The sequence below is a fragment of the Notolepis coatsorum genome, assembly GCF_963971535.1.
Source record: "Notolepis coatsorum genome assembly, chromosome: 14".
In the NCBI taxonomy this organism is placed as follows: Eukaryota; Metazoa; Chordata; class Actinopteri; order Aulopiformes; family Paralepididae; genus Notolepis; species Notolepis coatsorum.
The window spans coordinates 58,994,736-59,008,687 of record NC_140178.1 but is presented as its reverse complement, the minus strand read 5'-3'; the positions used below and the strand labels follow the sequence as shown (position 1 = coordinate 59,008,687).

Sequence of the window (13,952 nt, the reverse complement as noted above, 5' to 3'; positions counted from 1 at the left end):
ATCTACAAATCCTTCTGTTTAATCATCTTCCCTTTATTAATTTGCTTAGATCATTTGTACACTTTGAAGGAAACGGGTGTTTTTCTGTGTTTTTCAATGTATGTGATGTATAGATTGGGGGGAGATGAGAGCATCTAAAGGGGGCCTGGTCAGAGAGATCGAAATGTACATCGCTTGCCTTAGCAGAGGGTGGTGGAAGAGGTGGTTCAGAGCGAGCAGGGTATTAGTGTGAGCACCACACTGAGCAGGGCAGAATGTTTTGAATTCCCCAGTACATCAACAAAGATAACGGCGGGGCAGGAGACACAGGAGCAGGGCGATGGAGGTTTTTACAGTAATGAAACGTTTTGATGTGTGTAAAGGTTAAAGCTGTTGTCATGGCAGCGGCACATGACAACCAGAAGGGGGTGGGCCGTCGTTGCTAGGACGAAGATCCTATAAAGGTGACAGTGGTTCCGGGTAAGGGCAGACTAAAATCTGACTGAGACTAAGAGGGAAGAAACCAGAAGAGATTCTCATCCCTCTCACCCTCGCCGGTGGGGGGGGGGAATGACACATCATCATTAGCTTCGGCTAACACGAGGATGGTCTTGGCTAACGACCAGGCCTGACCACTATTGGACTGAATAGCAGAAGGACGATAGACTGAACACACCGAAAGATCTTTAGAATAGATCTTACAAGGACAATACGAATTGGTTCCCATCTGATTATGAGGTCTCTGTTTATGAAAATAAACAACGCTTCTCCTTGTAAGGTATTACGCTGTGTCAAAGTGTCGAATTCTTACGAAGGTGGAGAATTATTATGGTTTGCGGATTGCACTAACGGGGAGAGATAAGGATTGTATATGAGACGTCAGGACCATTAAAAGTACACAACGCAGAGAGAGTGATGGAGAGAGGATAACACAAGAAGACGTGATACTGGCCGACTGATCAGAATCTAACAACTTGATCTCAAGAAGGTGCTGAATGAGCTCAGTGAGCGTAATCAAAAGAATCTCAATGTTTTCAAGCCTAGTAACAGACACAATATTTCTGACACTGTGAATACCAAGAACATGCTAATTGACCTTGTAGAAGTGGAGCAATCTTCCATTTACTTAGGCATGTACCTTTAGGCAAAACTTCTGAAAATAGGGCTACAGCTTAACACTTTATTTGACCAGGTAGACACTTCAATGGTTTACTACAAAGATGGATAGAGTAGATATAGCACATATACAGTATTTAAATCATTTATAACAAGGTATAGCGTGGTGAAGTCATGGTCACTTTGTACATCTGGTGGGGTTTAGTCCTGAATCCCTATTGAAAATATGAATGGGATTTTCTAAATGTTGATTATATAAGGTCTGTGCTGAATGGGGGATCCAGCCCGACACTACGTTCTACATTTAGTTATAAATCATGTCAATCAGAAATAAAGTGAAACACTGCATAGATCTACTGTACACTGCATATATCTACACTGATCTACACTGTATATATCTACAGTAAGTGTGCGGAAATCTCTTCTTTCACGTTTCAGTTAGATCAAGCATGAGCAACTTTGTGAAATTCAAAGTCTTAGTTTAGTAGATTGATTTTAAAAGTAGCCGGCTTCAGATTTCACAAAGTTAGTATTAGCTGATGTTAGCTGCCTCCTAGATTTTTTTTTTCTTTTCATATCAGGCTGGATCCTCTATTCAGAAATGTAAATTCATATTTCATTCATATTTTCTATAGGGATTTAGGACTACACCCAAAACTGCATTAGGCTTTGCCACTATTACATAGGGTGTTACCGGGTGTTACACAGGGGCGGTTACATGGTGCGACATTCAGATGTGTCTATAGCAGAGAGAGAGACTGGAGAGGAAGGGTGCTCTTCTGGGAAGTCTACATTGTGGCTGAAGTGTGCAGGCTGCGGTGAATGTAGTCCTCTATGAAATCCAGGTAGGATGCGACTCTGGTGTAGACGCCGGGAGAACCAGGAAGAGCACAACCTTGAGGGTTCCCAAAGCTCATGAGGCCTGCCTGGACAAAGCCACGAGGAGTGCGACACACCAGCGGACCGCCATAATCCCCCTGTGAAGCAAAAAAAATGTTTATTTATTTAGCCTTTATTTAACCAGGTAAATTAATTGAGAACCAGTTATAATCTATTCACCAGTTCACCATATATATGTTATACCACTGGCCAGTATGGCTTACTACCATAGTGTATTTATACCTGTTTCACCTTTTATACCTTTTATACTTATTTATACTCATATCACTGAATAGCATAATTATACTGTACCATATCAGTTTAGCATATATTACCAGTAGCTTGTTATATATATATCACATTTACTGTTATCATTTGTAGATTGTAGATTGTTATTGCACTTTACTGTTACATTTGCACTCTGGTTAGATGCCAACTTTTTTTCATTGTACTGTACTTGTACTGTGCAATGACAATACATTTTAATTTAATCTAATCTAATTTACAATAACGACCTGGGCCACCTGGCAAGAATGTTACAAATGATCAAATTAATACAATGAATACAGTAGAAGTGCATCACAATCATGCAAACTGTCTAACGCCTGTCCCGTCTCCCTGTCTCCCTGTCTCCCTGTCTCCCTGTCTCGTAGTGATGACCGGAGTGTTGGACGTCCTGTGATGAATGAATGAATGAATGAAAACTTTATTTAACAGATTGCAGAATGGGTACAATACAGTACGGCTCAATACATACAATTGTTAAGGGGATGCAGACCAGAGAAAGACGTTTGTCTTGTTTCCATCAGGGTCCCCCATTTTCAATTCATATAGACATTTATGACATACACAACATACATGACATTTATGGCATAGAGACATATAGGTATTTAGTACTGATACATTTGTGACATAAGCGGTGTGGTGAAATTGACATTGAATTTCATAACTAAAATGTGTGAATAATTAGAGAACCCATAATGTAAAAGCAGGCTTAGCCAAAAGTGCCTCTCAGGGTGAAACTGGATTAGAGAATAACAGTTGCAGGTCATAAAAAGCCCTCAGGGGAGAACCAAGACTAAGTAAATAGAGTCACACCTCACAGGAAAAGGTTAGCTGCGCTAACCAAGATTAGAGGTCACAGGAAATATAATTGCATTATATTAGTTTAGAATGAAAAACAATATTGGAATAATAACAAGATTATAGTAACAAATTAGAAAGTAACTTACAAAGAAGAATACCATTCTAGGAATGTCAAAACTGGAAGTAATAAAGCCATTTCCTTTAAATCACAGTTATAGTATAAAGATTCAGTCTGGTAAATAAAGGTTGGTGCTGCTCCTATGATGTTTGATATCAGCCTAGAAGCAATGACTGTACTGAGGTGATATCAGAGATCTATAGGTCATTGCATGAACCATATGTGTGGGAAAGTCAAAATGGGTAATGGAGGAATGTTGAAGTGGTTGATGCATTCAGAGGAGACAGGCCTCTGTCAATAAGAAGCCACGGCCCAAAAGGAGAGGGGGCCACCGACACCGGCCTCCACAAGGACATGTTGGGACAGAGCAGCCCCAACAAGAAGATACTTGTGATTGGTTGAACCAGTTGAAAGATAGGAAGGTAATTTTGGGCCTATAAGTATTGGAGCAGTGCAGTTAGTTGGGAGGCCAGCCCACCGACCCGTCCCCAGGGGGGTCCGGCTGAGCCTCCATCGATCCACCAGAGAATGTGCTGTTATACATGTGAGTAGAATCATGGACTCATTATTGTTGGTTAGAGTAACATGTACAGATTCCTACCTTAAGATCAGGTTGTGCCCATGTGTATGGCTTAGTACATTCTCGTTTCATTGACATAACATGACTACTCTTTATGTGCAATACTGTCTTGATGTAGAGAGCCAACGTGTAAGGGCTATTGTGATTTACCTCATCAATCCTTTTGTACAATCATGTATTATGCTGAAATACATTTCCTGTATGTAACCAATGCATTAACTCTTGGCCACGCTGCAAATAAATAAGTTTGGACCAAAGCTCCTGGTTGTCTGGCTAATACAAGCTTATTTCTCAGCTGACTAAAGTCAGGTGAGGAGACCATGTTACTATCACTCTCCTTCTCTCCCTCTAGTTAGCAACCTGTATGCACTGCAAATGACCTTAGATATTCATTAGGAATATACGACAGCGGTATTCAAATATACAGTACTGTTACCCCTAGATCCTGACAGAGTATATACATATGATGGGGAGGGGACTGTACATTAGGAGGGGGTGGGTGGGTGGGAGGGAAATATACATACGACGGGGAGGGAATATATACATGCGGTGGGGAGGAGACTGTCTATTAGGAGGTGGTGGGGGTTTTGGGCATTTACGGTGGCCAGTTTCGAATTGCAGCCTCCCGTAGGTGCTCTTTAAGAGCGGTTTTGAATGTGGGCAGGGATTCACATTCCTTTACAGCTTTGGGTAGGGCGTTCCACATTGTTGTGGCATAATTGCGAAACGTGTTTAGTCCCTTGTTTGAGCCGAATCTGGGTTTAACATGATTTGTTGAGCTTCCTCTGGTGTAGTGGTTGTGGTATTCACTGACCTTTGGGAAGTATTTTGACATGTACATGGGCACCCCGGTCGTATAGTGTATCTTGTAGACCAGGCCCATTGCAAGTTGCTGTACTCTGTCATCTACTCTAAGCCATCCTAGGTTGGCAAAGTGGGCAGGGGTGAGGTGGGTTCTGGGGTTCAGGTCAAGTAGTAGTCTGACCAGTTTGTTTTGTGATGTTTGTAATTTTGTTTTAAGCGCCTTTGAGGTGCTTTGGTACCATGAGGTGCACGCATAGTCATAGTACCCTTGAATGAGTGCTCCTGCCAGAGTCTTCAGGGTATTCTTGTTTACCAGAGAGGAGATCCGGTACAAGAATCTAGTTCGTTGGTTGACTTTTTTTATTACATTGGATGCCATTTTGTCACAGGAAAGATTTGCCTCTAGGATGGAACCCAGGTAGGTAATTTCGTCTTTCCTTGTGACAATATTGTCACCCACTGTAACTGAGAATCCGTCTGTCTTGCTGAGTTTGTTATTTGAACTGAAGAGAATGGACTCTGTTTTGCCCATGTGTAATGATAGTTTGTTATCAGCGAGCCATATGCAGATTTTGCCTAGTTCCGTGCTGAGGGTTTTTTCAACCTGCAATTTGTTCTTGTCAGAGACCAGCAGGGCTGAGTCGTCCGCAAACAGGAACAAGTTGCAGTCACAGGCTGACGACATGTCATTTGCATAAATTAGGAAGAGTAGCGGTCCTAGTATGCTTCCTTGTGGAACACCACAGCTCACTGTGAGGGGGGGGGGATAGAGTACCGTTTACCTCTACCATCTGTTCTCTCCCCTCCAGGTAGGATTGCATCCAGCTCACTGATAAGCTATCAAAACCAATTGCTTTTAGCTTGTCCATTAGAATGGAGTGATTGACAGTGTCGAAGGCCGAGATGATGGCCGAGAGGATGCAACCCTCTCTGCACCGCCCCCTTGCCTCAAATAGATCCGCCATCAGCTCTATCTTTCAAAAGGTTCAGTTGCTATTGCATGCACTTATCTGTGTTTCATTACGCATATGAGTGCATGCTTACCAACTGTTTCACCTGTTTTATAGCAACACTACTATCACCGACATCTAAGAAGGGAGATTCCCCCTTGAACGGCCCTTCTAAGGTTTCTCTCCTCCACATTTCCTGTGGTGCATTTTTTCCTATTGCTAGGTTTTCGTGTGTTTTTCCTTACCTTCGCGTGGGGTATGTCTGGGAGTGTTACATTTATTTGATTTATTTTAAATTGTTTGGACTTTATGGTGTTTTTGTTTTGGGTAACACTTTATAATAACACTCAGTTATAAGACCTTTATAAGGTATTTGTAGATAATGAACTAATCATGAACAAACCATTTATATACATTCATAAATTATTATTAAATCATTTATAACTATTTGTATAACATTTACAAATGAGTTCTACATTATTTATACCTCATTATCAACATTGTTTGTACTTGATTTGTTCATCATTAAATAATGTTGTTTAATGTGTAGTAACTAGGGGTGTAACGGTACACAAAAACCACGGTACGGTACGTACCTCGGTTTTGAAGTCAAGGTTCGGTATGGTTTTCGGTACAGTGGGGGAGAGTTTGGCTTTCCATGTTCCACTCAGGGGTGATGTAGTGTGCAGTAACTAATTGTACACTACACAGCCATTCGGTACGGTACGGTACACACTGAAACGGTTCGGTTCGGTATGGATACGTGTACCTTTACACCCCTAGTAGTAACACATTATTAGATGCTTTGAAAAATGGATATGAAAAATCTACTATACTGTAGTACCTCCATTTATTTGTTCATGTTCAACAAATGATTTGTTAAGACATTCATAAAACATCTATAAATCATTTGCAGATGCTATTGTGTGCCCTAATCTAAAGTGAAGCCTATTCATCATTAACAAATGTCTAATACAATTCATTATTTGTTGACTTTTTCATCACCTGTTGATCCTTGATTCAAGGATATGAATAAAAGAAAAACAAACGGTAGCAGGACATACACACATGGACAAGGAGGAACCAAACAATGACAGACTAACAGGTACGGTTAACCGTCTGTGTGGTAGTGAAAGGGTTAACCTTCTGTAGTGTGGTTGTGGAAGGGTTAACCCTTTGTCGTGTGGCTGTTAAGGGGTTAACAGTATGTATTGTCACAGTGAAAGGGTTAACCGTTTGGTAGTGTGGTAGTGAAAGGGTTAAAAGACACAAAAAAATGTGTCCTTGACAAAAAAAAGAGGGATGGACACAAGAGGGATGGACACATTTTTTTGCAGCTCATTCCAATTGGAATGTGCTGTAGCCTATGCCCATAGGCGGTACGGACCTTGGGTATTAGGTGTATGTACTGAGAGGACCAAGTATGGTAAGAGTTCTAGGTAGGGATGTCCCGATCCGATCACGTGATCGGGATCGGGGCCGATCACGTGATTTTCCGAAGATCGGGATCGGCAAAAAAAAAAAAAAAAAAAAAAAAAAAATTTTTTTTTTTTACTTTATTTTTTTTTATTCAACAAACATGGCCATGTTCACGTCTTAAACTCATACTGAGGCCTTAGTTTTGGTTTTAAATTGCATATCATCATTCATTTATTTATTGTCACAGAGCAGAAGAATTTTGCCAAAACAAACCAATAGTATCCAGCTGCAGAACGGCAGACCAGCCACAATCTCAGACCCAAATAAAAAAAATGTATCCCAATTTCTCACATTACATTCACCCTGAATGTTGACGTTATCCAGGTGAAAAGTTAACTTCATAAATCATTTGATGTATAATTAAATCAAAGGAAATGCGTTTGGGTCTGAGAGTGTGGCTGGTCTGCTGTTCTGCAGCTGGATACTATTGGTTTGTTTTGGCAAAATTCTTCTGCTCTGTGTGACAATAAATAAATGAATGATGATATGCAATTTAAAACCAAAACTAAGGCCTCAGTATGAGTTTAAGACGTGAACATGGTCATGTTTGTTGAATAAAAAAAAAAAAAAAAAAAAATTTATCGGATCGGGAAATATCGGTATCGGTAGATACTCAAAATCACATGATCGGGATCGGATCGGGAGCAAAAAAACGTGATCGGGACATCCCTAGTTCTAGGTGAAGAGCAGTAGGTTGCTGAGATACAGTATGGTGGACATCTACCAAGAATGGCTTTGTAAATTAACGTAAGCCAGTGTGTTTGGTGTCTGATGTGTAATGATGGCCAGTTTACAAAACAGTAGAGGTTGCAGTGATGTGTGTTGAATGGGGCACCATTAATGAAACGTATAGCAGAGTGGTACAGTGGGTCAAGACGTTTAAGAGCAGATTTGGAGGCTGATTTATAAATTATGTCTGCATAGTCAAAGATGGGGAGAATGGTAATTTGAACTAGAGCATGTTTCGCTCAAACATCATGTCATAATTTACCCCCATCTGGAAACAAGTTAAGTGAATTTTTTACCCTGACCCTGATGGACTCTTATACCTGATGGGTTCTTATAACACTATAGCATTATAGCTGCATCTCTGGGTGTTCACAAAAAACTGTATAGCAATCTGGCCATAACCTTTTCATTTTGGCCTGATGATGATGCTAGAGGAAAGGTCATGGGGTCACTAAAACCAATAGGTTTCTCCCTCCAGGGTTCATAAATGTCCACAGCAAATGTTATCGTAATTCATCCATAAGTTTGGCCTGATTGTGGTGCTAGAGGAAAGGTCATGGGTTATCCAAGATCAATAGGTTTTTTTCGATAGAGAACATGAATGTACGCAGCAAATTTCATGGCAATCTGGACGTTTCTTTTTTTAGATATCTTGTTCACAGACAAATAAACAAACAAAGGCAAACTGTCAAACGAGTGAAAACATAACCTCCTTGGTGGACAAACTGGAAACAATGGAGCAACCTTGGTGGACAAACTGGAAACAATGGAGCAACTTCATCATCATCACAAAACCTATTAAAGCTGCAGTAGGCAACTTTGGGGAAATAGTTTATATATATACATGTGGGAGTCTTTGTTGCGTGTGCATGGGCTTGAAAAGTGATGTAGAGCTTGCTCTATTTCTGCTTGGGAGATAAACTCACTTTTGATAATTTCTCCGAAGTTGTCCTACTGCAGCTTTACATTTCTTGACACCAGGAAAATGATCTATCTGAGCATTGATCATAGATCACCAAGCTTGTCTTTTTAAAATGGTTCCCCCTCTCTCCTCAGTTTAAAGCAAGAACTCACATTACAGGCGTCCTTCCCTCCTTCCGGATCCCCTGCACACAGCATGTTCTCAGTCAAGCCGGGATAAGCCATCTGACAGTCACTTGGAAGAACTATTTGGATCTTCAGCTGCTGGAGGGTCTCTTCACCTGACAGTGCAACTGGATGAAGAAAATAAATGGCAATGATGTTGAGAGAGAAAATCACATGGGAGAAAGACAGCAAGATGGAATTAATGAGAAAGGTGGAGATATTGTTAAATTAATGGGAGAGGTGGAGATATTGTTAAATTAAGAGAGGAGGTGGAGCTATTGTTAAATTAATTGCTGTGTCCATGTGAGTTGTGCACATTTGTGCCTAGAGCTCGAAGCCATGGAAGAGTGAGTATATTTAAATATACCAAGATTTGGTAGAATTTATCTCATAGGCTGTTGTGGTATGATTGATCAAAACCCTTGCTAATATGTGCAGAACTCACCGCCATTGTTGATGTTGCCCCAGCCAGTGATCCAACACTCGGATGTCGGGCCAAAAGTGTCGTGAACGGTGGCGAGGTGCACAGGGGCAACCTTGTGAGAGAAGGAGGCGACTTTCGTCTTCAACTTCAACATAGCGATATTGTTCACGTAGCCATTGGACTGGACCGCATAGTCAGGGTGTATGATGATGTGTGCGATGCCTTTGTAAAACTCGGATGGACCCTGCAAATCGGATGTGCCAAGCCAGATCATTGACCTTCTCCTGTTAATGTTGCGCTGGCTGACGGGCACACACGCACGCAGACACACACACACACACACATGCACGCACGCATGCACGCACGCACGCACACACACACACACACACACACACACACACACACACACACACACACACACACACACACACACACACAAAATGTTATATCACTTTATATCATTTACATGCAGGATTCATTCTCATATAATCCGACAATGCAACACCTCTCCGCAGGTTGGTGCGTTTGTGTGATTGGGCCATTTCTGTGATGTTTTTGTGTTACACGCCCCCCAATCTCTCATCTTCTGGTGCGATCAATTGGCGGGGAGGCGTTGCGTTACGCCACATTTTGACTCGAGTTTAACTTTCTCACGGAACACCGCTCCGATTTCTTTTAGCAAGTAGCAACCCCATGCGATAACAACTGCCAGAACCCAACCCAACTACCCCCTATTCAAAAGAAGCAACCCCCCATTCAAAAGAAGCACCTTTGCCCGCATTGTCAGATTATATGAATGAGACCTTAAAGAATTCATCAACATTTTTAGAGGTCTATCTCATTCACCACAAACTGTCCAGCCAAAAATCACTCACCACTAGCATTACTAAAATAAAATATCATTTTCAGCTTACGATATCTCAAAAACCAAAACACTGATGTGAGTGCTTTTTTGGATGGACTAAAACAATTCCCAGTTTGTGACAAATCAGATATAGGCATCTTAGAATGAGGGACTATCCCTTTAAATTCCTATGATAAGATTTTATTGTGCTATTTTAAGCTGTGACATAATTGTCTGATTGCCTTATTTCTTTATTGTCAAATAAGCTAAATTAAACATACAGCAGACAACCATACACTTACGGGTCCACACAGTTTGCAGAAGTCAGCACCCAGTCATGGTTAAGGAGCGAGCCACCGCATCGCCATGTGACCTTGCCATCAGAGATGTTGAGGTAAGCCATCCATGGCCAGCGGCCTTCAGGAGCATTCTCTCCCCCTACGATGGAGCTCCTCACCTCAGATCCAAGCAACTCTAAGGAAGTGGTGGAAGTTGGAGGTTTTAGAAAGTGTTTCATGTGAACAGTATCACACTGCAAAATATTATTATCTCAACAAGTGTTTTTGTATATAAAGTGACAAATCCTCACATTTTACTGAACTGTGTGATATTTTGGTAACACTGTTTTATGGTTGAAAATATTTTAAAGAAAAATAAAAGCCTGAAATATTCAACCCATGTTCTGGAAGGTCCAAGTAGTTTACATAAGTATTCAACTTGTGTTTGAGAAGCTTCAAGTAGTTTACGTAAGTATTCAACCCGTGTTCTGGGCCCCGTTCCCCGTACCTGGATAACTGAGTTAGCCGGATAACTTTCGGTGAAGTCTGACTTAAGCCGGACTTTCCGGCTCCCCGTACCTGGATTGTCCAGATCACCATGACAACAGATCCAAAAGTTTGAGCCTGGTCGAAAGCAGGGTTTAAGTTCAAGTTAGCCGGATCAACCATCGCCACGCCCCGCAAAGAAGTGACAGCCCGTTTCCTGAAATTATTCCCACAGTCTACGATCTGCATTATACCATTCTGAATTACGTTTTTGTGCTCCATTCTTCCAGAGGGGGCTTTTGAAATGTAAAATAGACCCAAAATGCTGATACTAAATTCACTTTGTCCTAAATAATGCACGTTATATATACCGTGGCGCTCGCTCGGTGCGATGTACACATTTATGTGGTTATTTTAATTGTAACTGGGATTAAGATGTCTGATGAGATGCGCTGTTTGACGGATTTGAGAAATTGAATGAGCCGTTGACGTCACATTAATGAATGAGGATAAAGTAAAAAAATAAAAGTAATTCTGTATAACAGTTTAACTAATTATTTTCGCTAGCAAGATCTCATTTGATTATTCAATCCAGCAGGCAAGTTTAAAGAAATATAATCTGATTGATTGAGGTAATGAGGGACTTAAAATTAGCCTATAGATAACGCATTTAACTTGTCGGCGAGGCGATTGAGCCGTATTGCAATCTGTCAATAAAGTTTTAAATCAATTAATCAATCAATGCCGTTAGAGAATCAGGATCTCTGCCATCGATACGTGCTGGCTTTTCAACTGAAGCGGCCGCGCGCATTTAGCCTGGGTCTCAAGTCTGAATCGAGTTAACGAGACTGAATCCACCTTCGAGGAACAGGAAAATCCCGGCTTCAAACATCGGGTTAACTGAATCTGGATAATGACATCTTGATCGACTTAGTTGAACCAGGTACGGGGAACGGGGCCCAAGCTCCAAGTATAGTTTACATAAGTCAACCCATGTTCTGGAATCATTGACTGCCTGAAGTAATGTGATCTTTAAGTGGTCATTCGTGAAATTATTTTGTCTTTCCTGCGAACAAAGCAGAGACAAAGGTCCCTCAATACATTTTAATGGGATTCAATGGGATTTTAGGTGTACAGTTGACTCGTCATCAGAATACTCAAACACAGTATGGGATATGTAATTGACTTCCTGTCCCAATTTCTCCATCGACTTCCATAGTAAAACTGGGCATGAAAATTTCACTGTTCTTTGGTTCTGTTGTATGAGACAGTTCCAGGGGTGGGTCTTTGACATAGAGTCTGTTGTATGAGACAGTCCCAGGGGTAGGTCTTTGACATAGAGTCTGTTGTATGAGAAAGTCCCAGGGGTAGGTTTTTGACATAGAGGCGTCAGACTCATGAAAAAATAGCACACAAAAAAACCGACCTGTGACTGAGGGAAAACAGTGCTACCTTATAGCTGCCACTGCTACTGATTTGCACACAATAATTACCTGCACATACCATTGATTTGCACACAGTACATGTATAATTGATATTTAATATCTGCTACATTTGCTATTTTATTTGTTGCACACAGTACATGTATAATTTATATTTTAAATAGTTCTTACTGTCTGTACTGTACTACTGTGTGATGTATGTGACTAATAAACTTGAAACTTCTTTCAAAACAAGTGGAACTATCTATCCATCATACAATTTTTCTCATTAAAATTCTAAAACAGTTGGTACAGTGTAGTGGTCAGTCATCAGATCAGTCTTTCTAGATCAGTTGTTCTCAAAGTGGGGTACAGGGACCACTGTGTGTTCTTGGGATGGTTCCAGGGGCTCCCTAGACAAATGGGGAATCGTTTTAATTCCACTAAAATTTTATTCACTAGACGTTAGCACAATGAGAGCACAAAACATTACTCTAATCATAGGTTTCACAATGTTATCTCCCCACCTAAAGTCTACACAGTTATGGAATTCTGGTCTAAATCATAACAACAAATATGATGTACCTCAGATGGGGATCCCTGACCTATTTTGTGTCTATTTGGGGGTCCTCAACACGAAAAGGTTCGAGAGCCACTGTTCTAGAACATTGTTCTGAAGAAGATAATAGCTGTTTGTCTTTCTCACCTCCAGCATCATAGATCAGGAAGATGACCACGGTCAGAAGTCCAGAGAGATGCATTGCTCAGTCACAGCTAGTCACCAGTCAGACCTGACAGCCCAGAGAAACAAGTTTAAGCTAATATATACTGTGTTGGTGTGATGTTATCAGCAGGTAGTTGATAGTTGTCACTATCAGTTCTCCATCTCTGTTTCTGGCAGCTAACAGCTTTTTCTGTCTGTGTTAAAGGGGTGGCCCTTTTAACAAAGTCTGTCTAAGTACTGGTAACTCTAAACGTTTTCATGTCAACATAATGTTGACATGAAAACGTTTAGAGTTACCAGTACTTAGACAGACTTATGCATATATATATATATATATATATATATATATCAGGGCAGTTTATCGCGTTAATTAGATTAATTAATTACACAGCAAATTATCGCTTTATGAAAATTAACTCAAAATTAATTACAAAAGAAACGTTTTTTTTTTATTTTTTTTTTTTATTTTTTTTTAATCTAATTTATTCCATAAGAACGTAGAATACAGATTTACAGACTTTTTTTTATATGGTCCATTTGCATGTTCTTGGTATCTGACTGATTCTAGGGACATCTATGGATCTCAGGGAATGTATTCCCAGTGTCAGAAATACTGTGTCTGTTATAGGCTTGAGTAAATTGTAATGAATCAAATGAGAATATCAATAAAAAAAATTTTATTACATGGCGTTTTCACATTCACCGAAATGCTTGCTTGTGATTGGTCAATAGCGCTCGTCAGAGGTTACTCGATAACGGACCTCTGCCGAACAATAATGATCGCTGTGCGCAGCTGTTCGCAATCAAGCCCACTGACACACTGCATCAGTGCAGCCAATCAGACACACCTGCCGGCTGCACTGACAGCGGAGTGTGTGTGACGATGACAGCGGGAGCGACAGAACAGAACTGCGTCTGCATTTGATCTTGTCTTGTCGATGATGCGAGGCGCCTCGGTATTTTAAACTC

The 13,952-nt window shown here is 40.7% G+C and overlaps 1 protein-coding gene across 1 annotated transcript; it reads right to left on the bottom strand.

Moving 5' to 3' along the window:
* Positions 1-1,145: 1,145 nt before the first annotated feature.
* Positions 1,146-13,062, bottom strand: LOC311240936 (tryptase-2-like). Its single transcript, XM_084329558.1, has 5 exons — positions 12,966-13,062; positions 10,377-10,548; positions 9,252-9,532; positions 8,795-8,934; positions 1,146-2,072 (listed from the first exon to the last, which is right to left on the bottom strand). Exons 1-5 carry the CDS (start codon positions 13,018-13,020, stop codon positions 1,884-1,886), a joined length of 837 nt encoding a protein of 278 aa, XP_084185684.1. The 5' UTR covers positions 13,021-13,062; the 3' UTR covers positions 1,146-1,883.
* Between the last annotated feature and the right edge of the window lie 890 nt (positions 13,063-13,952).